Source organism: Aotus nancymaae, unplaced genomic scaffold, assembly GCF_030222135.1.
Source record: "Aotus nancymaae isolate 86718 unplaced genomic scaffold, 86718_ANA_hifiasm-v0.15.2.pri h1tg000014l, whole genome shotgun sequence".
NCBI lineage: Eukaryota > Metazoa > Chordata > Mammalia > Primates > Aotidae > Aotus > Aotus nancymaae.
Window position 1 is genome coordinate 63457063 of NW_026988425.1, and position 26320 is coordinate 63483382.

Sequence of the window (26320 nt, forward strand, 5' to 3'; positions counted from 1 at the left end):
TTTCCATCGCAAAGTTGGAGGGTGGGCATAACTCGGGTCAGTGCTTCGGGTCAGGCAGTGCGCTGGATGCCTAAGTCACATACTCCAGCGGGCCCCGCCCTTCGGTTGCGTCGCGGATGCGCCGACCAGTTTCAAAGGTCCTCGGGAGGCCGTACCTCAGAGAGGCCCGGATAGGGCCAGGTGGCTGCCCTTTCACCTGGGGTAGACCCTGGGAACCTCCGCTCTTCGCCGAAAAGGGAATGCAGCTCCGGGAACGTAAGGCCGCCGCGGCTGCCGCTATAATATATATATGTCTTAGAGACGCGAGTCTATCTCTGCCTTCAAGCCTTCTTGGGCTCTCGTCGCTCCTCCCGACCCGCCCGTTCCATCTGGGGATGAGAAGATTGAGGGTGCAGAGCCCAATCCTGCAGCGGGGATTTGCGAGCTCAACCTGGCACCCAACTGATTACAGGATTACGTTGGACGAATATTTGAGCTTAGTATTCTCTGTTCACTGTGTGGGGTGGTGGTGGGTCGGCTAGGAATAGTCTTGAAGGTCTACCTCTGACATCTCATTTCAGGAACCTGGCATCTTCAGGGCCAGTTACCTGCTTTTTAAAGGAGGTAATTGTCAATCTTGTTTTCAAAGAGTGAATAGAGTCCTGACCGTGACAACAGTCTGCATATTTTATTTCGGGCTACAAACTATATTTACTCAAATGTTTTGTTTTGTTTTTTTACCAACTGTGTACCTTTTTAAACGTCAAAGTCTTTAATCGTGAACGATTTGGAACGAAAGGCCAACAATTTGTTTTCTAGAATGTAGGGGTGTTTATAGGCTATGTGTGCCTCCAAACTGTGAAATAGTTCAGTATACTTTCCAGTGTATAAGTTTGTAGGCATTAAAATTTTCTTCGGGCTAACTTAAAATTGTTGAATTCACTAGTTTGCATAAACATTTAAGAATTTGAAAACACAGTTGAAAAACAGTATTACTAAGAAATTTTCTAATAACATGATCAAATGAAAACAGTTTTACAGTAAGATTTAAATTCTTTGTCCACAGCAAGTGAATTCATTGTATTTTACTTTTTGGGAAATGTTGGAAATGAAGAACTGCAACTGTAATTTGAAATAAGGAAAACTTTAATTTTCAGTATAAAAACTGCTCAAATAGAATTGCCTGATTTTAATGACAAAAGGTAAGTACACAGTTTGTTACACAGTTTGTGAATTTTTTTTTCTGTTTTTCTTGAATACGTCATTGAGCTCATGTGAAAAATTCCGTTTGTAACACCACAAGTAGATTATTGATCCAGTTATAGTCATTAAAAGTAAAATTATTTTAGAATTTTGATTTCTTGTATCACTTAAATTGACTGTTCTTTTTCACTAATTATTGAGCCTTTATTGTGTTGTTGATTATATCAGTATATATTTATTACTATAATTAAGTATTTACAGTTTTTCGTCATTTGAGGGCCTCTTTTTTTTTCTCCTAGGTGAATTAGAGTTTAATGTATTACAGATCCTATACTACGGATGGGAACTATTACAGTTTATAATGTCAAAAACTTTTCTTAGACCAGAGGTATCTTCCACAAAGGTATGATACACTAGAATGGCCATGAAATAATTGCCTTAAAATAACTATAAATTTTTATATACATTCTTAATAACTTATTACTGCTATCAAAGTAATAGAACCCAGTATCTATTGTAATTAGTGGTTTAAGCAAGTCTGGTAATAAGTTGTGAAACAAGTGTTCTCTAAAAACACAACCTTAATTTTGAAAGTGTTTACAGTCCCAGTCACAAAGAAAAGACTGAAAACATTTGAATAAAAGAACATAGAAGAGAGAAATATGAGTGGTAGTTGGTGTTACAGCTTAATCAAAAGCCCTACTTCTTAGAAGTAATGTGATTCAATGTGTCAGTTCTCAGCAAGATAGAGGTTAAGGTGGGATGGGGATCAGTTTCATGCATGCAGGATAGCTATTTCCCTAAGTGGTGGCTCTAAATTTTATTTGATGTTAAGTAAATTACTTAACTTTGCTGTTTATCTTTCTTTTTTTCAGTATATGGGAGTCCACATTTATGTAAGAAATGAAACTATAAAATGTATAAATAATTTCCAAATCAGAACTGCTATCAAAAGGTTTACTATCACAAAAGATATTTTTAGACACTCAAAAATATAGAAGGGGCCAAAATTATAGTACCAGTCACAATTTTTTGATGAGGATGAAATGAATTAGGTAGTTATGACTGAAATTTTTCCCAGTGGTCTTCCTTTTTTAATCCACTGCCAATAATATTCCTAACTCTCTGTCTTAAAAGAAGAGTGAAGTGTGACTTAGCATTCATAAAGTATTCATAAGCCCCACATTGTCTCCCCTAAGCATACTTTCAGCTCCAACTTCTGGTTCGTTTTCTCCAAGAGAGGAACATTGTTTAATGAATAGCTCACAAATATAGCTGAATATTCTTGAAGGAAAATATAATTTTTTGTTGTTAGCCAGGCAGTAGATTTTACAACCAGATCTTAAGCTGTATTTTTCTAGATTTATATTAAGAGTGTTAAAAATCTATTAAAATTTTCCAATTTCTAATTATTTGTAATTGTTAGCTAATAATTTCTAGTTATTAGCAAAACTTTTTTTTTTTTTCTGGGACAGGGTCTCACTCTGTTGCCCAGGCTGGAGTGCAGTGGGATGATCATGGTTCACTGAAACCTTAACCTCTTGAGCTTAAGTGATTCTCCCACCTTAGCCTCCCAGGTAGCTGAGAATATAGGCGTGCAGCACCATGCCTGGCTAATTTTTTATTTTTTGTAGAGTTGGGGGTCTCCCTATGTTATGCTAGCTGTTGTCAAACTCCTGGGCTCAAGCTATCCTACTGCCACTGCCTGTCTCCGAAAGTGCTGGAATTATAGGCGTGAGTCACCACAGCCAAATGTTCCTAGGCATTTCTGAGTGACAGTTCCCCCCATGGAAAGCCTGCCTCGATTATAAAAACATTAGTTGCTTCATGCACTGAAGAAAAAAGTGTAATCCTGTCTTAATTACAGATTACAACTTTAGGATCCTTGGCCTGTACCTTCATTAAGTCTTAAAGCTGATACGGATTATTTGGATGTATGAAATTGTTCTTGGTTTGTGAATGTATTAATCTGGTCAAGGCAGATGTGTTACTCTTCTTACTATTTCTGTTAAAATAATGTCATTTAATCCTTTATTTTGTTTTGCTTTTTTTAATAAGTAATTTAATGTTTATGTTTCAGTCCTACAGAGAGCTAAAAAAAATCATTCTAGTCTTTATGATGTGAAGATTACAATTAATAAAAATAAGTTTGTGTTCTTCTTTATGTGGCATTCATCATTATGGTCAAGTAGACAAGTATTCACTTGCACTTACTGTAAAGTAGAAAAACACTATTACAGAGAGAGACAGTTTTATTTAAAAACAGTTAATTTATAAGATTTTTAGGCCGGGTGTGGTGGCTCATACCTGTAATCCCAGCTCTTTGGGAGGCTGAGGTGGGAAGACTGCTTGAGCCCAAGAGTTGTTTGAGACCAGCGTGGGCAACATGGCTAAACCCCATCTCTACAAAAAATACAAAAAAATTAGCTGAGCATGGTAGTGCGTGCCTATAATCCCAGTTACTCAAGAGGCTGGGGTGGGAGGATTGCTTGAGCTGAGATTGTACCACTGTACTGGTACAATCTCAGTCTGGGTGACAAAGCGAGACCCTGTCTCAAAAAAAATTTTTTTTTTTAGATTTTAAAGGTTATAAATTTATGAATATGTTGTTTCCAGAGTAGTTCAGTTATATAGGAAGTAGATGGGAAAAAATGTGATTATATTTACCTGATTTCTTTTTTTCCAGGTAACAGACTGGGTTGACCCATCATTCGATGATTTGCTAGAGTGTAGAGGCATCTCTACTATTACTGCCACATCATTAGGTGTGAACAACTCAAGTCATAGAAGAAAAAATGGGCCTTCTACATTAGAAAGTAGCATATTTCCAGCTAGAAAAAGAGGAAATCTATCTTCGTTAGAACAGATTTATGGTTTAGAAAATTCAAAAGAGTATCTGTCTGAAAATGAACCATGGGTGGATAAATATAAACCAGAAACTCAGGTACTAAAAAGCATGCAGACATATCTACATAATTTAATTTCAGGGTGCATAGGGTGGATAGGAAGCAGAAGAATGTACGTTTTCAGATTTTTTACTCATAAGAATCTAAGTGTTAGAAAAAATTCTGGATTTTTTTATTTTCCAAGGCTCAGACTTACCTCAATACTTTTTCTAAAGTTGTATCGTTAGTTCTTTTAGATTTAATTTAATCCCAACATAGAATTGATCTTTTTTTAAATTTTTGTACTAAATGTAATACTCCTCTCTACTGTCTTCTCAAATGTATTTCTGGATTTTAAAAAATGTTATAATTGCAAACTTGCCAAAATTATCATACAGAGGTATCAACTTAAGAATAGAATTTTTCGCCGGGCGCGGTGGCTCACGCCTGTAATCCCAGCACTTTGGGAGGCCGAGGCGGGTGGATCATGAGGTCAAGAGATCGAGACCATCCTGGTCAACATGGTGAAACCCCGTCTCTACTAAAAATATAAAAAATTAGCCGGGCATGGTGGCACATGCCTGTAATCCCAGCTACTCAGGAGGCTGAGGTAGGAGAATTGCCTGAACCCAGGAGGCGGAGGTTGCGGTGAGCCCAGATCGCGCCATTGCACTCTAGCCTGGGTAACAAGAGTGAAACTCCGTCTCAAAAAAAAAAAAAAAAAAAAAAAAAAAAAGAATAGAATTTTTCTAAAATAATGTAAAAATTCAAACGTATCCAAAGGAGCATTTCATTATATAGATTGTTACTGGTTTGTTACTGTTCGTTAATAATGCTTAGGTTAATATGTGCTGATGTAACAAAAAATCTTCAGTTAAAATGTTTTGTTTTAAATTTGAAATTTTTATTGTAGCATGAACTTGCTGTGCATAAAAAGAAAATTGAAGAAGTTGAAACCTGGTTGAAAGCTCAAGTCTTAGAAAGGCAACCAAAACAGGTAATTAAGAAATGTGTTTTAAAATATTTAACATCAAATATTTTTCTGACTTACAGTGTGTTGTTAGAAGTTGAAGTTTTATGACGATTTTGTTCTAAATAAGTCTAGATCTCCTCCAATAGAAAGCTCCCTGGTGAGGTGTGGTGACTCATGCCTGTGATCCCAGCACTTTGGGGGAGGCCAAGGCAGGAGAATCACTTTAGCCCAGGAGTTTTAGAGCAGCCTGAGCAACATAGAGGGAGACTCTGTCTCTGTAGCTAATTAGCTGGGCATTATGCCTACCTACTTGGGAGGCTTAGGTGGGAGGATAACTTGAGCCCAGGAGGTGGAAGCTGTGGTGAGCTATGATCACACTGATATCTACTCTAGCCTGGACAACAGAGCAAGACCATTAAAAAAAAGAAAATGAAAAAAGAAAGCTTCCTGACTTTACTACTTCCAACTTCACTAAAAGACTCAGAGACTTTGAGTTTTCCCCTTTATTGTAACTCTTTTTCTTTATGCCTTATTATTAGCATAAAGAATCAGTAAACCAATTAGGTTGCTAGTGTATTTAGCACATCAAATTATCTCAGGCTAAGGAAAGCAGGCAAATTACAGATTAGTTTCTATACTAAATATAGCCAAAAACAGTCATTATTTATTTAGACTGATGTTTTTTGTTTCACTTCCTTACTGCACAGTTACCCTGAACCCCCAAGGTAGAATATCTCTCCTTTCATCAATCTCTTTTTAGATGTTTTTATTTTGAGATTTTTTAAACATAAAGGAAAAGACAATAATACAAGTACTCACATATACAGAATATACTCATTGTTTCTCCGTTAGGTATTTTAAAGTAAATTATAAACATTGTGACACTTCAGTTAGACTTTTGGATACCTCCATATGTCTCTCTTTTTTTTAAAAAAAAAATGATTTTCCTAATTAATTATGCATACTATTATTCTCTCTAACAAAATTAACCAGGATGCCCTAACGCTATCTAATGATCAATTTATATTCACGTTTCTGCAGTTGTTCCCAAAATGTCTTTTGTAGCTGGTTTATTTCAAACAGGATCTAATCAAGGTGCACACTTTGAATTTGGTTGTTACATCTCTTAGGCCTTTTCTTTTTCTGAATTTAGTAATAGTTTACTTAACCCTTTCTTTTTCTCCAAGACATTGACTTATGAAGGGGATCAGGCCAGTGGACTTGTAGAAGTCTCACACCACTCTGGATTTGTTAGGTTGTTTCCTCCTAATGATGATTAACTTGTTCTATCCTGCATTTCCTATAACCTGTAGTCCCAGATACTCAGAGAGCTGGCTTGAGCCCAGGAGTTCAAGGCTGCAGTGAGTAGCTGGGACTACAAGCATGTGCCACCACATCTGGCTAATTTTTTAAAAAAATTTGTGTAGAGATAGGGTCTTGTAGTGTTGCCCACACTGGTCTTGAACTCCTGGCCTCAAGTAGCCTTCCTACTTTGGCATCCCACGGTGCCGGAATTAATAGGAATGAGAGCCACCATGCCTAGCCCAAATTACTTACCCTTTATTTTACAAAAGTTTCAGTGATGTCAGTAATTAGAAAACATTTTTATTCAAAAAAAAAAAAAGGTAGGATCTGGATTTATCAATGGACAAACTAAATTTACTTTTCAAAATTTATTTTAAGTACAATACACCAAATATTTGCAGAGTTTATAAGTTTTCAGGACAACTTCTTTCCTTCAAAATTCCATAAAACTCTGTTACAGTGTAGATAATGAGATTAACAAAAGTCTTCATGTTATAATGTTCTGATAAGAAACTACCTCCTAGTTCTCTTACTGGAAGGGAAATTTGCTATGTGGCTATACCTACTCTGTCAGAAAACAGGCACTTAAGTATATTTCATGAAAAAATGTAATACCTGTGCATAGGCTTCTTTTTCTTTGTAAAGAAGTGATCTGTCTGATATTATAGTCCTCATTATTCAAGGTAGTTATATTCTGTAAAGTTGCTGAATTAGCAAATACTGACCCACTGTTTCTAAGGAAAACACTAAATTAGGTTTCTGCCAACCTCTGGTCACAACATTTTTGTCAGCCCATCAATATATAACCTTGTTTTATATGTGTTTCTGTTTAAAGATACCTTAATCAATGTGCAATCATGCTTCAATTAATGATGGGGATACATTCTGGGAAATGCATCATTAGGTGATTTCATTGTTATGAGAATATCATAGAATATACTTAATACAAAACTTACACAAATTTGTGGTATAGCCTGGTATACACCTAGGCTGTATGGTATAGCCTGTTGCTCCCATGCTACAAACTTGTACAGCATGTTACTGTATTGAATACTGTAGACAGTTGTAACACAGTGGGAACTTTGTGTGTAAATAAACATACCTAAACCATACCACTAAAAAGTACAGTAAAAAGGCCAGGTTTGGTGGCTCATGCCTGTAATCCCAGCACTTTGGGAGGTCCAGGCGGGTGGGTCACCTGAGGTCAGGAATTCAAGACCAGCCTGGCCAACATGGTAAAACCCCATCTCTACTAAAAATACAAAAATTAACCAGGCATGTTGGTGTGTGCTTGTAGTCCCAGCTACTCGGGAGGCACAAGAATCACTTGAACCCAGGTGATGGAAGTTGCAGTGAGCTGAGATCATGCCACTGCACTCCAGCCTGAGCAACAGAACGAAACTCTGTCTCAAAAAAAAAAAGTTTGGTAAAAATGTGGTTATAAAAGATAAAAAATGCTATTATACATTTATATAGGGAACTTACCATGAATGGAACTTGTAGGACTGGAAGTTGGTTTGGGTAAGTCGGTGAGTATGAGTGGTTAGTGACGGTCTAAGAACATTACTGTGCACCATTGTAGACTTTTATAAACATTGTACACTTAGACTATATTAAACTTAAAAAGTTTTTTGTTTAAATAAGCTTCACTTACTGAAACTTTTTCTATAGGCCATTTTAAGGACTTTATGTAACTTTTTTACTTTATAAACTTTTAGATTCTTTCATAACATTTAACTTAAAATATAAATACATGGTAGGGCTATACAAAAGTGTTTTCTTTCTTTATGTCTTTATTCTATAAACTTCTCTTGTATTAATTTTTTAACTATTTTTAAAAATGTTTTTAAAATTAGAAATGAAGACACAAGCACACATATTAGCCTAGGCCTGCACAGGGTTAGGATCATTAATAGCACTGTCTTCCACCTCTACATCTTGTCCCACTGGAAGGTCTTCAGAGGCAACAACACATAAGGAGCTGTCATGTCTTATACAACAGTGCCTTCTTCTGCAGTAACTCCTGAAGGACTTGCCTGAGGCTGTTTTATAGTTAACTTTTTTTTTTTTTTTGAGACGGCATCTCACTCTTGTTGCCCAGGCTGGAGTGCAATGGCGTGATCTCACTACAACCTCCGCCTCCCAGGTTCAAGTGATTCTCCTGCCTCAGCCTCCCAAGTAGCTGGAATTATAGGCATGCACAACCATGCCTGGCCAATTTTTGTTTTTTTTTTTTTTTTGAGACAGAGTTTCGTAGACAGGCGCCAGGCTGGAGTGCAGTGGCGCGATCTCGGCTCACTGCAACCTCTGCCTCCCAGGTTCAAGCAATTCTCCTACCTCAGCCTCCCGAGTAGCACACCTAGCTAATTTTTGTATTTTTTTTTTAGTAGAGATGGGATTTCACCATATTGGCCAGGCTGGTCTCAAACTCTGGACCTCAGATGATCCACACTCCTCAGCCTCACAAAGTGCTGGGATTACAGGTGTGAGCCACCATATCTGGCCAACTTTTTTTTTTTTAAATAAGAACAAGTAGACTCTGATAATAAAGATACAGCATTGTAAATACATAAACCAGTGACATAGTTGTTTATTATAATTATCAAGCATTATGTATTACACAATGAGATATACATGTTGCACTTTTATACAGTTGGCAACACGGTAGGTTTGTATACACCAGCATTACCACAAACGTGAATGATGTTTTGGATTACTACCGGGAATTTTTCAGCTTCATTATGATTTTATGAGACTACTGTCTATATGTGGACTGTATATTGTTGATCCATATACTTTGAACTCATAGTGAATAGCCCTATAACTCATGCACTGCCCTTTTCAAAAGTGGAACAGGCTCTCTTTGTCCAAGTACAGAGGTTCTTATTAAAAGAAAAACATATTAAGAATTACAACCTGGCCGGGCGCGGTGGCTCAAGCCTGTAATCCCAGCACTTTGGGAGGCCGAGGCGGGTGGATCACGAGGTCAAGAGATCGAGACCATCCTGGTCAACATCGTGAAACCCCGTCTCTACTAATACAAAAAATTAGCTGGGCATGGTGGCGCGTGCCTGTAATCCCAGCTACTCAGGAGGCTGAGGCAGGAGAATTGCCTGAACCCAGGAGGCGGAGGTTGCGGTGAGCCGAGATCGCGCCATTGCACTCCAGCCTGGGTAACAAGAGCGAAACTCCGTCTCAAAAAAAAAAAAAAAAAAAAAAAAAAAAAAAAAAGAATTACAACCTACCATTGTATGTAGGAAATCTTCTGATATTTCTGTAGCTTTGACTTTTTTTTTAAATCAAATATATCGTATGAAGGAATGTTACTGGGATCCACAACCTATAGTCTCTCATTAGAGTCCTATGTCTGGTAAATATGTTTCTTTTTTTCTTTTTCTTTTTTTTTTTTTTGAGACAGGATCTCACTCTAATGCCCAGGATGGAGTGCAGTGGCATGATCTTGGCTCACTGCAGCCTCCACCTCCCAGGCTCAAGGAATCCTCCCACCTCAGCCTCCTGACCAACTGGGACCATAGATGCACACCACCATACCCAGCTAATGTTTTGTGTTTTTCTTTTATAGAGGCAGCATTTTGTCATGCTGACCAGGCTGGTCCCAAACACCTGGGCTCAAGCAGTCTACCTGCTTCAGCCTCCCAAAATGCTAGACTTACAGGTGTGAGTCAATCTGTCTGCTCTGCTCAAATATGTATCTTAATATGCATTTCTTAAAGAATCTAATAACCAAACTGAGATCTTCCCATAAGAATATTATATTTGTATGACAGTAAATTATATCATCCAATGAATTATATGAGTTCCGGTAATCTCTAAAAATCTTTGTTTCAGGCATCACCTCCCTAATTTAGTCCAAGTTTAGTTGTTTTAATTTGGTTACTAAGTAGTCTTTGGGAGGGACATAATGCAAGAATTGAGACATTATCAGAAGCAGAATTTAGAGTTGAAGAATTAAGATTCTCTTATTTCCGTGTTTGCAGATGTTTTTGTATGCAAAGGGGGTAAAAAGGCAATTTAAAAAAAGAAAAATAATTAAGTTGGTTTATTCCAGCAAGCATTATTGGGAAATTTAATCTGCTTATACGAGATATTCAGCAAATACTTATAGAAGTAAATAAATAATATTTAGAATGAAAAGTCAGAAATAATATTCTAGCATTCCAATGATTTGGGTTTTTAATTAATATTTGTATTTGATTTTAGGGTGGATCTATTTTATTAATAACAGGTCCTCCTGGATGTGGAAAGACAACAACCATAAAAATACTATCAAAGGAGCTTGGTATTCAAGTACAAGAATGGATTAATCCAGTTTTACCAGACTTCCAAAAAGATGATTTCAAGGAAATGTTTAATACTGGTAAGATTTGCTGCGAAGGTTGTGGAAGTAGTGGGGAAAACTTGTCCTTAAGGGACCTTTCAGATAAATTTTTATGAATGCATTTTTTCCCATACTTTCCACTTTCAGAGGGATGGAATTTCACAGGCCATGTGTGATGGCTGTCACATGGGAGGCTGAGGCAGGAGGATTGCTTGAGGCCAGGAGTTAAAGACCAGGCTGGGCAATATAGCCAGACCCTGTCTACAAAAATAAAAAAATTAGGTATAGTGTTCTGCACCTGTAGTTCCAACGGGCTGAGGTGGGAGGATCACTTGAGCCCAGGAGTTCAAGGTTGCAGTGAGCTATAATTGTACCATCATCATGCTCTAGGCTGGGCAACAGAGTGAGACACTCTCAAAAAGAAAAAAAAAAGTTATTTCAGGAGAAGGAAAAAAAGCGTGTCTCCAATGGAAGGAAATGGAATTTTTTAAAGATTAAGTCTTAACTGTTTTGTTAATATATTCTTCTGTTTTCATTATTTATCTACTTTTTTCTTTTTTCGAGACAGAGTCTCCCTCTGTCGCCCAGGCTGGAGTACAGTGGCACAATCTCGGCTCATTGCAGCCTCCACCTCCCGGGTTCAAGCAATTCTCCTGCCTCAGCCTCCTGAGGAGCTGGGACTACAGGCGCGTGCCACCAAGCCCAGCTAAATTTTTGTATTTTTAGTAGAGACAGGGTTTCACAGTGTTAACCAGGATGGTCTCATGATCCACCCACTTCAGCCTCCCAAAGTGCTGGGATTACAGGCGTGAGCCACTGCACCCAGCCTATTTATCTACTTTTTTCTAAGATCTGGCTAGGAGGTTAGACAGTGTTAAATAAGATACTTTATTTGTTAAATCAAGCCTTAAGATGTGTTAAAAAAAAAAAAAAAAAAAAAAACTTGCCCCCGCAACAAGATAGCATAAATCAGTAAATACCTGCTAAAAAAAATCAAATGAAAGCAAAAGGCAAGGATGTCTTTGGAATTTGGAAAGCGGCCTTAAGATAATGATTCAAAAATTGATAATAGTAACAATTTGTTTTATTTATTTATTTATCGAGACAGATTCTCACTTTGTCACCCAAGTTGGAGTGCCACTTCCGTCTCCCAGACTCAAGCTATTCTCATGCCTCAGTCTCCCGAGTAGCTGGGATTACAGGCATGCACCACCACACCCAGCTAATTTTTGTATTTTTAGTAGAGTTGGGGTTTTGCCATGTTAGCTAGGCTGGTTTCAAACTCCTGGCTTCAAGTGATCTACCTGCCTCAGCCTCCCAAACTGCTGGGATTGATTACAGGCGTGAGCCACCACTCCCAGCCCTCCTTTTGGGTCTCTCTTTTTTCTATAGGATTCTTCTGCAAGAAGAGTTCTTTGCCAGGAGCAGCCTTCTGCTTTGGGTTTCTTTTCCCATCTTTCTAGCGTTGGAACTCATTTAGAGATTCTTCATTGGTAGACCAAAGTCATAAATATTTTTACCAATTATATGAATGTTATGCTGACAGCTGTGTTCTTAGGTCAGTTAACTCTATATTACACAGAGTCTCACGAGTTAACTCACTGCAACCTCCTAGGCTCACGCGATCCCCACCATCTCAGCACCTCAAGTAGCTGGGACTACAGGCACAAGCCTCCACAACCGGCTAATTTTTGTATTTTTTTGTAGAGACAGGGTTTTACCATGTTGCCCAGGCTGCTGTTGAACTCCTGAGGTCAAGCGATACACCTACCTTGGCCTCCCAAAATGCTAGGATTACAGTCATGAGCCACTGTGCCTGGCCCCATGTTGACTCTTGTCTTTTGAAAGGAATATCCTATTTTAAATTTAAATAATTTTTCATAATTAGGAAAAAATCTACAGTATTGTGAAATGCATCAAGTGTATGTGTGTGTGTGTGTGTGTGTGTACATACAGATGTATAATATTAATTCATATAATTTGTTGAAAATAAAAATGGTATATGTGTTTCCTTTCAGAATCAAGCTTCCATATGTTTCCTTATCAGTCTCAGATAGCAGTTTTCAAGGAGTTTCTACTAAGAGCAACAAAGTATAACAAGTTACAAATGCTTGGAGATGATCTGAGAACTGATAAGAAGATAATTCTGGTTGAAGTAAGGACAACTTTAAAATACTTTTTTTTTTTTTTTTTGGAGACGGAGTCTCCCTTTAACCCCCAGGCTGAAGTTCAGTGGTGCAATCTTAGCTCACTGTAACCTCTGCCCTCCGCTTCCTAGACTGAAACAATTCGCAAGCCTCAGCCTCCCCTGAGTAGCTGGGATTATAGGCACCTGCCACCATGCCGGGCTAATGTTTGTATATTTAGTAGAGATGGGGTTTCACCATGTTGGTGAGACTGGTCTCGAACTCCTGACCTCAGGTGATCTGCCCACCTTGGCCTCCCAGAGTGCTGGGATTACAGGTGTGAGCCATTGCACCAAGCCAACTTTTAAAACAGCTATTGACCAAACAGTTGTGAGATATATCTTACATGATAACTTTAACTGTTTCTATAGCAGTAATATTGGTAAAATACAGCACAAAGGTTTTGTAATAGTAGAAACCTAAAGTCTTTTTTAATAAACCTGAATGGAATAGCTGTAGGATAAGGAACATTAAATTTTTAATGGTTTAAGTATAGAAAAGCAAAAGGAAAGTTTGGAAAATTACTTCCCAGTGAAAATACTGTACCTGAAAAGCAACCCTAAGAAATTTGGTCTGAAATTGAGATCCCCATTGATGTATATTACTGTTTGGGATATCATCTATTTCATGTTTCCTTTAACTTCTATGAAAGTTCTCTTTAAAATATATAGAATAAATATATTTTTAAGTGTAAGTATGCTTAAGGGTAAGTATAAATCTGAAAAATGAAGTCTAAATCTGAAAAATAAATATGCAATGGAAAAAACTATGTTATTATTTATTTTGTATGTTCCATAGGATTTACCTAACCAGTTTTATCGGGATTCTCATACTTTACATGAAGTTCTAAGGTAAGTTTCAGTGAAGTATTCTAAAACTCCAAATTAAATAACAAGTGGCTTAAATTTCAACATTCCTGTATTTTGTTATTTTAGAAAGTATGTGAAGATTGGTCGATGTCCTCTTATATTTATAATCTCTGACAGTCTCAGTGGAGATAGTAATCAAAGGTTATTGTTTCCCAAAGAAATTCAGGAAGAATGTTCTATCTCAAATATTAGGTAAGAAAGAAATTTCTGTTTATAAAGACCATATACATACTATATTTTTAACTTAATCATTTAACTGCTATCTTTCTTTATAAAACTTTTAGTTTCAACCCTGTGGCACCAACAATTATGATGAAATTTCTTAATCGAATAGTGACTATAGAAGCTAACAAGGTAAGTCTTTAAGTAAACCTTGTAACTATAGAAAGTCCAGCTTAACCTTACATAGTATTATATAAATTGAAGGAGCTAGCGACATGTATTATTTTAATTTTTTAGAATTAAAGCATTTTGTTATACTCATTAAGCATGTCATTTTAGCAAATGTAGGAGATACCGATTTTTTAAATTTTCCTACTATTAAACTTTCACTTTCACATTGAGGTATATTTTTCCTTTGCTTGGTTTACTGTTCTAAATTGTATCTGTCATCAAGAAAATGTTTTCTAGTATTTAGGTATGGTAGTTTTCAATAATTCAACTGTTTCTGTTGTCCTGTTGTCACCTTTTTATTTTAACTTTTTTAAAAAATTTGTAGTGACAAGCATGTATTATAAAATATATCATCTTAACCATTTTCAGATATACAGTTCAGAGTGTAAAGTATATTTATATTCATATACAGCTGTTGTCACTTTTTTTTTTTTTTTGAGACAAGGTCTCACCCTCAGCAAGAGAGGGTAATTCCACCCTCAGCTGGAATTACAGATGTGAGCCACAGTGCTCACTGCAGCCTCGACCTCTTGGGCTCAAGTGTTCCTTCCACCTCAGCTTCCCAAGCAGCTGGGACTACAGGCTGGCACCACCATGACTGGCTAATTTTTTTATTTTTTGTAGAGACAGGGTCTCCTGTATTTCCCAGACTTTTCTCAAATTCTTGGCTCAAGTGACCCTCCTGCCTCAGCCTCTGAAATTTCAGGCGTGACCCTCTGTGTCTGACCTCTTGTCACTTTTCGTATGTAATTTTTTCTCTTTTTCTCTTTTTTTTTTTTTTTTTTTACAAATAAGACTTTTTACTTGCCACTATTATAAGTCTGAACTTTAAACAGATTCTTGGACTGGTGGTTCATATCCATCAGCTCATTCAACTTTAGCACCTGTCTCATCCCCAGTGGCTTTTCCAGAACTGCTGCCTTCACCATGAAGCTCCATGAGTTTTCCCAATTCAAACTTGGGCTTCTTCAGCATTTTTACTTTTCTAACGAAGACATCATGGAGAGGATAAATAGATTGGCAAGCCTTTTCTATGTTTTTTCCAATGCTGTCTGGAATCAATTTATTGACTACTTTCAAGTCATTTGTCTGCACCTCTTGAGTCATGATTTCCATCATCTTCCGGATTTGGCGGACCTGTTGGTGCTGAGCATAAGAGGTCTTCCGTATCTGATTGTTGCGTTTTTTAGTAAAACCAACACAGAACAGACGAAGCAAGTAACCATCAGTAGTCTTGACATCAACATGAGCTTCAATCATTGTCTGCCATTTTTTGACCACGGAACACATTTTGTCACGGGTAAGATCCATGCCATGGAAGTTAGTCAGGCAGTTTTTGCCCTGAACATCTTCAGTAATCAACTTGAATTTCCTAAATGCAACTTCATCATTCTGCAAATCAGCAAGACTAACTTCAAACACTCAACTCTTGAGGCCATCAGATGCAATTTTGGTTCCTTAAGTCCTGGTGACTAGCGTCTTTCCAATATTTCTTATATTGAACATAGCGGGTGCTTTCACATCATAACAGTCTTTCTTAGAAAATGGATCAACCACTTTCTTCTTGGCTCCCTTTTTGCCGCCTTTCATAAGGCGCTTGTTCTTGCCAACCGCCATGGTGCCGCTCAGAGCCAAAAGGCTATGTCATTTTTTTCTATATTTCAAATCAAGATGATGTTAAAAAGAAAAAAAAACTGATGGACCTTCTGCTCCCAGCATCATGGTTCTAGGGAATCCTACTGGTATACACCAACCAATTCTTGCATAAAACAATTTTTGTTGCACTGCTACGACGACAGGAACTGAGGGAAATCTTGAAGGGAAAGGTTTTGAGGATTAAACATGTTACTATAGAGCACCTAGCTGAATAAATAACAGATATTAATAGTGAAAAATGAGAAACAAACTGAGTCCAATAATATAGGAAGCAATTACTGTGATGAATTATTATGCATTAGTGTTTTGAAAATATTTAATGGGTCGGGCTCGGTGGCTCATGCCTGTAATCCTAGCACTTTGGGAGGCCAAGGCGGGCAGATCACCTGAGGTTAGGAGTTCGTGACCAGCCTGGCCAATAAGGCGAAACCCCGTCTTTGATAAAAATGCAAAAATTAGCTGGTGTGGTGGCGGGCACCTGTAATTCCAGCTACTCAGGAGGCTGAGGCGGGAGAATTGCTTGAACCCGGGGGACTGAGGTTGCAGTGAGCCAAGATTGAGCCAGTTCACTCCAACCTGGACAAAGAGTGAAACGCCATCTAAAAAGAAAACAAACAAACAAACAAAAAAATATATATATATAATGACATGGAAAATTATCACAATTTAATGTTACATTAAAAATAACGAGAGGTGGCCCAGTATGGCGGCTTATTCCTGTAATCCCAATACTTTGGAAGGCTGAGGCAGGAGGATTGCTTAAGGCCAGGAGTTTGAGACCAGCCTGGGTATCATAGCAATACTCAGTCTTTACAAAAAAAAAAAAAAAAAAAAATTTTTTTAAGGCAGGTCTCACTCTATTACCTAAGCTGGAGTACAATGGCATGATCTCGGCTCACTGCAGCCTCAACTTCCCAGGCTCAAGCAGTGCTCCCACCTCAGCCTCCCAAGTAGCTGGAACTACAGACATGCAGCACCACAGCTGACTTTTTTTTTTTGGTTGTTGCTTATTTGTTTGATATGGGGTCTCTCTCTGTTACCCAGACTGGAGTGCAGTGGTACAATCTCGGCTCACTGCAGTCTCCGCCTCCCAGTTCAAGTGATTCTCATGCCTCAGCCTCCCAATAGGTGGAATTACAGGTATGCACCATCATATCCAACTAATATTTGTATTTTAGTAGAGACAGGTTTTCACTATGTTGGCCAGGCTGGTTTCAAACTCCTGGCATCAAGTGATCCATCCACACCTCAGCGTCCCTAAGTGCTGGGGTTATAGGCTGAGCCATTATACTTGGTCCTGGCTAGTTTTTTGTATTTTCTGTAGACACAGGGTTTTGCCGTGCTGTTCTCAAACTCCTGAGAAGCCATCTGCCTGCCTTAGTCTCCCAAAGTGCTGGAATTACAGATGTGAGCCACAGTGCTCGGCCTACGAAAGATTTCTTAAAAAGTTAACTGGGCATGGTGGTACGCTCCTGTAGTCCCAGCTACTCAAAAGGCTGAGGCAGGAGGATCGCTGGAGCCCAGGAGTTTGAGGCTGCAGTGATCTAGGTGATACGACTGTAGTCTGTCGTGGACAGAGGTAGACCCTATCTCTAAAAAAAATTTCTTCTTTGTTTGGGCACAGTGGCTCATGCCTGTAACCCAGCACTTTGGGAGGTTTAGGCGGGCAGATCACAAGGTCAGGAGACCGAGACCATCCTGGCTAACACAGTGAAACACCATCTCTAGTAAAAATACGAAAAATTAGCCAAGCGGTTGTCACGCGCCTATAGTCCCAGCTACTTGGGAGGCTGAGATAGGAGAATCGCTTGAACTTGGGAGGCAGAAGTGTCAGTGAGCTGAGGTCACGCCCCTGCACTCTATCCTGGGCAACAGAGCAAGACTCCATCTCAAAAAAAAAAAAATCTTTTTTTAAAGGGGAAAAATTATGTAACACTATCAATACAAATTATGTCATCAGGCCGGGCTAGGTGGCTCATGCCTGTAATTCCAGCACTTTGGGAGGCCAAGGTGGGCGGATCACCTGAGGTTGGGAGTTTGAGACCAGCCTGACCAACATGGAGAAACCCTGTCTCTACTAAAAATACAAAAATTAGCTAGGCATGGTGGCGGGTGCTTGTAATCCCAGCTAATTGGGAGGCTGAGGCAGGAGAATCGCCTGAACCTGGGAGGTGGAGGTTACAGTGAGCCAAGATTGTGCCATTGCACTCCAGCCTGGGCAACAAGAGCAAAACTCCATCACAAAAAAGAAATTATGTCATCAGCCCTTGATACGTGGCAGGCACTATGCAAAGTATCAGATGGGATTAAAGTTTGGTTCTGGCCCTAATTTACTATGCTTAAACAAACAGTGTGAATAACAACAAAATACATACATACATATATGTGTGTGTGTGTATATATACACACACACACACACACACACGCGTATATACACACACACCCACACACACAAACCTATGCATATTAGGAAAAAAGTACACAGAAATGCTAGGTGTGATTAGTTCTGGATGGTAGGATTACTTGTGTTTTTAGGTCTTTTTAAAAAAAAAACTACCCTACTTTGGGTGCAGTGGCTCACGCCTGTAATCCCAGCACTTGCGGAGGCCGAGGTGGGTGGATCAACTGAGATCAGGAGTTTGAGACCAACCTGGCCAACATGGAGAAACCCTGTCTCTACTAAAACTATAAAAATTAGCTGGACATGATGATGCAGCAGGAACTTGTAATCCCAGCTACTCCTGAGGCTGAGGCAGGAGAGTCGCATGAACCTGGGCGAAGGCTGCAGTGAGCCGAGATTGTGCCATTGCGCTCCAGCCTGGGTGAAAAAGCAAGACTCCATCTCAAAAACAAAACAAAAAAACTACCCTGTAATCCCAGCACTTTGGAAGCCTGAGACGGACAGATCACTTGTGGTCAGGAGTTCAAAAACAGTCTTGCCAACGTGGTGAAATCCCGTCTCTACTAAAAATACAAAGATTAGTTGGATGTGGTGGTGCACACATGTAGTCCCAGCTACTTGGGAGGCTGAGGCAGAATTGCTTGAACCCAGGAGGCGGAGGCTGCAGTGAACTGAGATTGCATCACTGTACTCCAGCCTGGATGACAGAGCGAGACATTGTCTCAAAAAAAAACTACATTCTCTACTATAAACATGAGAACTGCAAATTGAGCCATGGTGCATGCCTGTAGTCCCAGCTACAGAGACTGAGATGGGAGGATTGGTTGAGCCCAGGAGCTCAAGGCCAGCCTGGATGATATAGTGAGACCTTGTGTCAAGAAAAGTGTTTTTTAAATGACTTGATCAGTTCAAATGGCTCCAGTTTAAAAAAAAAAAAAAAAGAAGAAGAAAAAATAATTGGTTAATTGTGGCTTTTTCGTCCTCACCAAACTGTATAATATGTTGAAAACCGTAGTAAAGGAATTTTCATGTAAATTTTGTAAATATATCAGATTATTTTGTGTATATTTAATTTTATCACATTCTATTGCATTTTCAGGGTTTTTTTTTGTGTATGTGTGTGGACATACATAGGTTGATATATATCTGTGTGTATATAGTGAGAAAAAGTAAAACCTTTAAAATACAAAATGGTCAAAGTGAAAAAGTAAAATTAAAATACAGTACTTAATATTTCCTGAAAGTTTACCTTAAACTGTAATAAGTCATTGATGCTTATACCATTCATAGACCAGTGTTTAACATGGAGGCTTTTTAGTTTTTTATTATTATTTTAAGGTAATTTTTTTTTCTGGCCCTATTGCCCAGGCTGGAGTCCAGTAGCAAGATCATAGATCACTGCAGCCTTCATCTCCAGGGCTCAGGTGATCCTCACACCTTAGCCTCCGAAGTAGCAGGGACTACAGGCTCACACCACCATGCCCAGCTAATTCTTTCTGATGTTTTGTAGAGATAAGGTCTTCCTACCTTGCCTAGACTGGTTTCAAACTCCTGAGCTCAAGTGATCCTTTTGCCTCAGCCTCCCACATTGCTGAGATTACAGGAATGTGCCACCGTGTCCAGCCTTTTTAGTATTTAAGTTTAAAAGAACCTAATTTACTTTCATTAAGTTTAGAAAATAGGTTGGGTTTTTTTGTTGTTGTTATTTTTAAGAAAATACTTTTTTTAAATTAAATTTTTTTATTTTAGAATGGAGGAAAAATTACTGTCCCTGACAAAACTTCTCTAGAGTTGCTCTGTCAAGGATGTTCTGGTGATATCAGAAGTGCAATAAACAGCCTCCAGTTTTCTTCTTCAAAAGGTAACTATGGACGATACAGTCATGTAGCATTATATAGGTGACTGACTTTCTCTTAATTATTCATTCAGGAAATCAAAATAAACTTTTTTTTTTTTTTTTTTGAGACAGAGTCTTGCTCTGTCATCAGGCTGGAATGCGTTGGTGCGATCTCCGCTCACTACAACCTCCACTTCCCTGGTTCAAGTGGTTCTCCTGCCTCAGCCTCCCGAGTAGCTAGGACTACAGGCGCACACCACCACACCCAGCTAATTTTTGTATTTTTAGTAGAGACAGGGTTTCACCATGTTGGTAAGGTGTTGGTCAGACTGGTCTCGAACTGCTGACCTCAAGTGATCCACCTGCCTTGGCCTCCCCAAGTACTGGCATTATAGGTGTGAGCCACCGTGCCTGGCCAATAAACTTTTATTTATGAATTAATGAATGAGACAGAGTCTCACTCTTGTTGCCCAGGCTAGAGTGCAATGGCACAATCTCGGCTCACCACAATCTCCGCCTCCCAGGTTCAGGTGGTCTCCTGCCTCAGCCTCCTGAGTAGCTGGGATTACAGGCATGAGCCACCACGCCCAGCTAATTTTTTGTATTTTTAGTAGAGACGGAGTTTCACTATGTTGGTCAACCTAGTCTTCAACTCCTGACCTTAGGTGATCTGCCTGCCTCGGCCTCCCAAAGTGCTGGGATTACAGGCGTGAGCCACCTTTCCCAGCCTAATTAATTAATTAATTTTTTTTAATTTATATTTTTTATTTTTTATTTTTAAGTCGGGGTTTCACCACGTTGGTCAGGCTGGTCTTGAACTTCCGACCTCAGGTGATCTGCCCGCCTTAGCCTTCACAGTGCTTGGATTACAGGCATGAGCCACTATGCCCGGCCTAATTAATTTATTTTTTGGAGATGGAGTTTGACTCTTGTTGCCCAGGCTGGAGTGCAATGGCACGATCTCAGCTCACTGCAACCTCTGCCTCCCAGGTTCAAGCAATTCTCCTGCCTCAGCCTCTCGAGTAGCTGGGATTACAGGCACCTGTCACCATGCCCAGCTAATTTTTTTTTATTATTTTTAGTAGAGACAGGGTTTCACCATGTTGATCAGGCTGGTTGTTAACTCCTGACCTCAAGTGATCCACCCGCCTTAGCCTCTCAAAGTTCTGGGATTACAGGCATGAGCCACCGTGCCAGCCAAAATAAACATTTTAACTTATATTTGATCTATACCTATCTATTCTTCTTTTTTATTGAGGCAGTGGCTTAAAAAGAAATATGTACACATGCGTAACATACCCTTCTATGAATATGTCGTACTATGTATCCTTGTTTCTGTTTGAGTTAGTTGACCTTTCAAAGTTAATTTAGAATGAGACTTCCTTTATAAAAATTCTGCCTCTGCCACTTACCAGTTATATAGGCCTATGCAGGTGACTTTATCTTTCTGTGCCTCTTTTTTTCTCATCTTTTATGTGAGAACTTACCTCTTAGGGTTCTGTGAAGAATATGTAAGGTGATACTTTTAGAGTGCTTCTTACAGTGCTTGATTCATATTAAGTGCTCAATAAATGGCCAGCCATTAATCAGTTTAATAATATTGTGCTGAGGTAGATTTACTTTTGAAATTATTTTTACGATAATTTATGAGATATATTTAATAAATTTATTTCCCATTGATATGTAAAAAGTGTGAATAACCATGATGTAGCAAAAAGATAGCTTCACTGATGGCAATGAGTTACATTTTTACTGTAATGATCATAGTTTACTGCATTGTCCTTATCAGAAGGCATTTAGCAGAAACATACTTAATGCTTAATGTTAACAATTTGACCTTAAAGAGTGGGCCAGAAACTATGTTAGCAATTATGTTTTTTCATTTAATTCTCATATCAGCCTAATGAGATAGTATGTTGATTCAAATCCAGATCCTATGCTCTTTCTGCTGTTTTAAACAGCTTTTAAGGCATGTACTTGAGTTCTAAATAGTAGACTTAAAAATGAAATTTGGAGCAGGCATGGTGACTCTTGCCTGAAGCCAAGGTGGATGAATCACTTGAGCCTAGGAGTTTGAAACCAGCCGGGGCAACATAGCAAGACCTTGTCTCTACAAAAAAATTAAGAAAAAAAAGAACCAAGAAATTTGATCACATGCATATTCATAAATTGGGTACTCTCAACATCAATAGAGAGGTTGTTAAACATAGATTGCAAAACCAGACTGCCTGGATTCCACTCACTCACTGACTGATGACCTTGAGCCAGTTATTAAACCTCTTTATATCTCATTTCATTAATTGTCTAATAATAATTCTTGGTCGGGTACAGTGGCTCATGCCTGTTATCCCAACACTATAGGATACTAAGGTGGAAGGAAGCTTCCAACTTCAGGAGTCTTATGTCAGCCTAAGCAACATAGCAAGACCTCGTCTCTAATTTAAAAAAAATTTAGCCAGCATGGTGGTGCATACCTGTAGTCTCGGCTACTTGAGAGGCTGAGGTGGGAGGATTGCTTGAGCCTGGAGGTTCAGCCTTCAGTGAGCTATGATTGTGCCACTGTTCTCCAGCCTGGGTGATAGACCTAGACCCTGTGTCAAAAAAAAAGAGACCGAGCATGGTGGCTCACACCTATAATCCCAGCACTTTGGGAGGCCAAATCAGGTGGATCACTTGAGATTGGGAGGTCATGACCAGCCTGGCCAACATGGTGAAACCCTGTCTCTGCTAAAAATACAAAAAATTATCCGGGCATTTGCCTGTCATCCCTGCTACTTGGAAGGCTGAGGCAGGAGAATCACTTGAACACAGGAGGCACAGATTGTGGTTAGCCGAGATCGCACCACTGCACTCCAGCATGGGTGACAGAGCAAAACACCATCTCAAAAAAAAAAAAAAAATCTTCTCTCACAGTTATTATGAAGATTAAATTCATGTGTATCACATGCCAAAAACAGTACCTTTCATATAACACCATGAGAAACCAAGGTGATATGACTAACAGGTTGAATATCCTTTATTTGAAATGCTTGGGAATAGAAGGATTGCAGATTCTTTTTAGATTTTGGAATATTTGCAGTATACCAGTTGAAAATCCCTCATCTGAAAATCTGAAAATACAAAGTGCTCCAGTCGGCATTTTCTTTGAGCCTCATATTGGCACTGCAAGTTTCATGTTTTGGAGCATTTTGGGATTTGAATTTTTGGATGAGGAATGTCAGCCTGTTAGAGAGTGTGCTATTGTGCATGTGAAAGTTTGAAATCTGCATTATGAAATAACTTTCAAATAACACTTTATTCTATTTTAACGTTAATAACCCAAAGAGGACTCTGACTCAGTTAATGTCATTTATAATTTTTATTAGGAAAATATAGTTTAATTAAAATATTTAGTGTAACTATATTTATATTACACCAAAAACACTGAAGTGTTTTTAGTTTTAATTTTCACATTTTAATTTAAATATTGTCACTTGGGTGTATATTATTCAGGAGAAAACAACTTACGGCCAAGGAAAAAAGGAATGTCTCTAAAATCGGATGCTGTGCTGTCAAAATCAAAACGAAAAAAAAAACCTGATAGGGTTTTTGAAAATCAAGAGGTCCAAGCTATTGGTGGCAAAGATGTTTCTCTGTTTCTCTTCAGAGCTTTGGGAAAAATTCTATATTGTAAAAGTAAGAAATTTTTACATTTTTTAAATCTGTTGGATGTCACATAGTCTTAAGATGGAAATAAAATGTCACCTTTTAAAAAATGTCATGTATTTTGGTTCTGCTCTAAGAGCTAGAGCTAGGTCAGATGCCATTTGCCTAGGCCTAAGATGTAGTAGGAAAATAGATTATTTTCTGACCATGAGCAGGATGATTAAAAATAAAAACATGGTATTGTAGACCATATCCATGCATGTAAATCTTTCAAATTATAGTTTGCAGAAGGTAAGAGAGCAGATCATCTAGACTTTTAGTGGCAAGTGTTGGTAGCCTGAAGTCCTCTAAGGGTTTGGTAGCCTAAACCCCACTGGGCTCCAGCCACCAGGGGCTTAGACAAATTAGGTAGTTTAAGGTTTCTTTCAGTCCTCTTGTATTTGTCTAGTTTACAAGCCTTGTGTCTCCCCAACAAGAGATGTTTATTGCCCTTTCTGTCTTTTTTGATGACTGCTCCCTCTCAGTTCCTCCCCTCCCTATTGCCCATCTGTAGTCTCCCAAATTGTCCCTCCTTTTGATGGCAAATGCCTATTTTCACTCTAATGATCCTAAATGAAAGAAATTAGGATTTCTTTTTTTTTTTTTTTTTAACGCTTAAGTTCTGGGGTACATGTGCAGAGCATGCAAGTTTGTTAAATAGGTATACATGTGCCATGGTGGTTTGCTCACTTTATCATCTACATTAGGTATTTATCCTAATGCTATCCTTCCCCTAGCACAGCCCCCCACCCCCACCAACAGGCCCTGGTGTATGATGTTCCCTTCCCTGTGTCCATGTGTTCTCACATTGTTCAACACCTACTTGTAAGTGGGAACATGCAATGTTTGGTTTTCTGTTCTTGTGTCAGTTTGCTGAGAATGATGGTTTCCAGCTTCATCCATGTCCCTGCAGAGGACATGAACTCAAATTAGGATTTCTAAATGAAAACCTTCATATCATCTGAGGAAAATGAAATGGGCATCACTTAGGTGGCAGTAAGGACACTCCTCTGTCACTGGATCCTCTTACTTTGAACCTGAGTGACTATTCCCACCTAATTCTCTTCCTTCCCCCCATTCTTTTCCTCCCCAACATACATTTATCGTCTCTTTCTTGCATTAGTGAATGGAATTCTTATTCTCTCATGTAGAGAACACCCTCTTCCTACATCGTAAATAAAAGAGTAAAGACCACTGTATTGAGATGAGAATCAATGGAAGAAGACAACCCAAAGCTGGAAAAAGTGAAATGGGAGTGCATTAGGAAATAGAATATTTTAAGTGTAGAAAAGCCATAATCTAAGCATCAGAACTCTAAATTTAGCTCTTGCTAACATGGAAAAAATGGGTGCTTGCTTCCAGTTGTTTTTTATTTATTCTTTTTTAACAGTTTGCTTACCGTGTTGGCATTGTATGTCAAAAGTTTTCAAAATGTTCAAATGAGAGGTACTATATAATTATAAAGAATATATTTAATAATTTCAGAAATTTTTTATAGGAACATCTTTAACAGAATTAGACTCATCTCGGTTGCCCTCTCATTTATCAGAATATGAACGGGATACATTACTTGTTGAACCTGAGGTAAGATCTTTAATGACACTTAGTACAGGTTACAAAAGATGTATTATTTGTGTGCATATATATCTGACCATTACATTTTTACCAAATTGTGTATCTATGCCTTTTTTTATAGGAGGTAGTAGAAATGTCACACATGCCGGGAGACTTATTTAATTTATATCTTCACCAAAACTACATAGATTTCTTCATGGAAATTGATGATATTGTGAGAGCCAGTGAATTTCTAAGTTTTGCAGATATCCTCAGTGGTGACTGGAATGTAAGACCATTTGACACACATGTTTATGTTTATCAGTATTTCCTTAGAATTAAGAAAGTTTACTTTTATCCCTAATTGCCTGGCATTCTTCATAACTATGCTAAAGTTAATGTATCCAACTCAGTGTTTATAATGAAGCTTCAGTAGCAAATCTGATTTTGCTGCTGATAATATAGCACCAATTGTTTCTAAAGTTTGTTTGTGTGTGTGTGTGCGTGTGTGTGTGGGTGGGTGGGTGTGTGTAGGTGTGTGTGTGTAGAGACAGGGTCTCACTGTGTTGCTCAAGCTGGTCTCAAATTCCTGGGCTCAGACAGTCCTCTTGCCTGAGCCTCTTAAAGTGCTGGGATTACAAGCGTGAGCTACCACTTCGGTCTCTAAAATTATTTTCTGGTTTTGTGGTTATGGTTTTTTGTTTTTTGAGAGGAGGCTCTAGCTATAGCTGTGTTACCCAGCCTGATCTTGAACTACTGGGTTTAGGGGAAACCTTTTGTCTCTGCCTTCCAAGTAGCTGGGAATACAGGCACATACCACCGTGCTGAGCTTATTTTCTTTTTCTTTTCTTTTTTTTTTTTTGAGACAGTATCTCACTTTTTTGCCCTGGCTGGAGTGTAGTGGTACAAACACAGCTCACTGCAACCTTGACCTTCTGGGCTCAAGTGATCCTCCAACCTCAAGCACTCCCTCATCCAGTAGCTGGGACTATAGGCAAACACCACTACGCCCCACTAATTTCTTTTTTTTTTTTTTAAGAGAAACAGGGTTTACCA

The 26320-nt window shown here is 38.6% G+C and overlaps 1 protein-coding gene and 1 pseudogene across 4 annotated transcripts in view; one reads left to right on the forward strand and one right to left on the reverse strand.

The window, feature by feature from the left end:
• The first annotated feature begins 149 nt into the window (after positions 1-149).
• RAD17 (RAD17 checkpoint clamp loader component) overlaps positions 150-26320 on the forward strand; it is a 43472-nt gene continuing 17301 nt past the window's right edge. For 2 of the 4 annotated variants that reach the window (XM_064376028.1, XM_064376030.1), the window contains exons 1-15: positions 273-603; positions 1046-1181; positions 1482-1585; positions 3869-4126; positions 4981-5064; positions 9929-10021; positions 10567-10723; positions 12703-12839; positions 13669-13721; positions 13806-13931; positions 14024-14093; positions 19939-20050; positions 23519-23701; positions 25209-25294; positions 25407-25553. In XM_064376028.1, the coding sequence (XP_064232098.1) occupies positions 1172-1181; positions 1482-1585; positions 3869-4126; positions 4981-5064; positions 9929-10021; positions 10567-10723; positions 12703-12839; positions 13669-13721; positions 13806-13931; positions 14024-14093; positions 19939-20050; positions 23519-23701; positions 25209-25294; positions 25407-25553 (1620 nt within the window). In that variant the 5' untranslated portion in view covers positions 273-603; positions 1046-1171. The other 2 variants (XM_064376029.1, XM_012462210.3) reach the window with 2 other exon arrangements.
• LOC135274873 (small ribosomal subunit protein eS1-like) lies at positions 14931-15749 on the reverse strand (annotated as a pseudogene).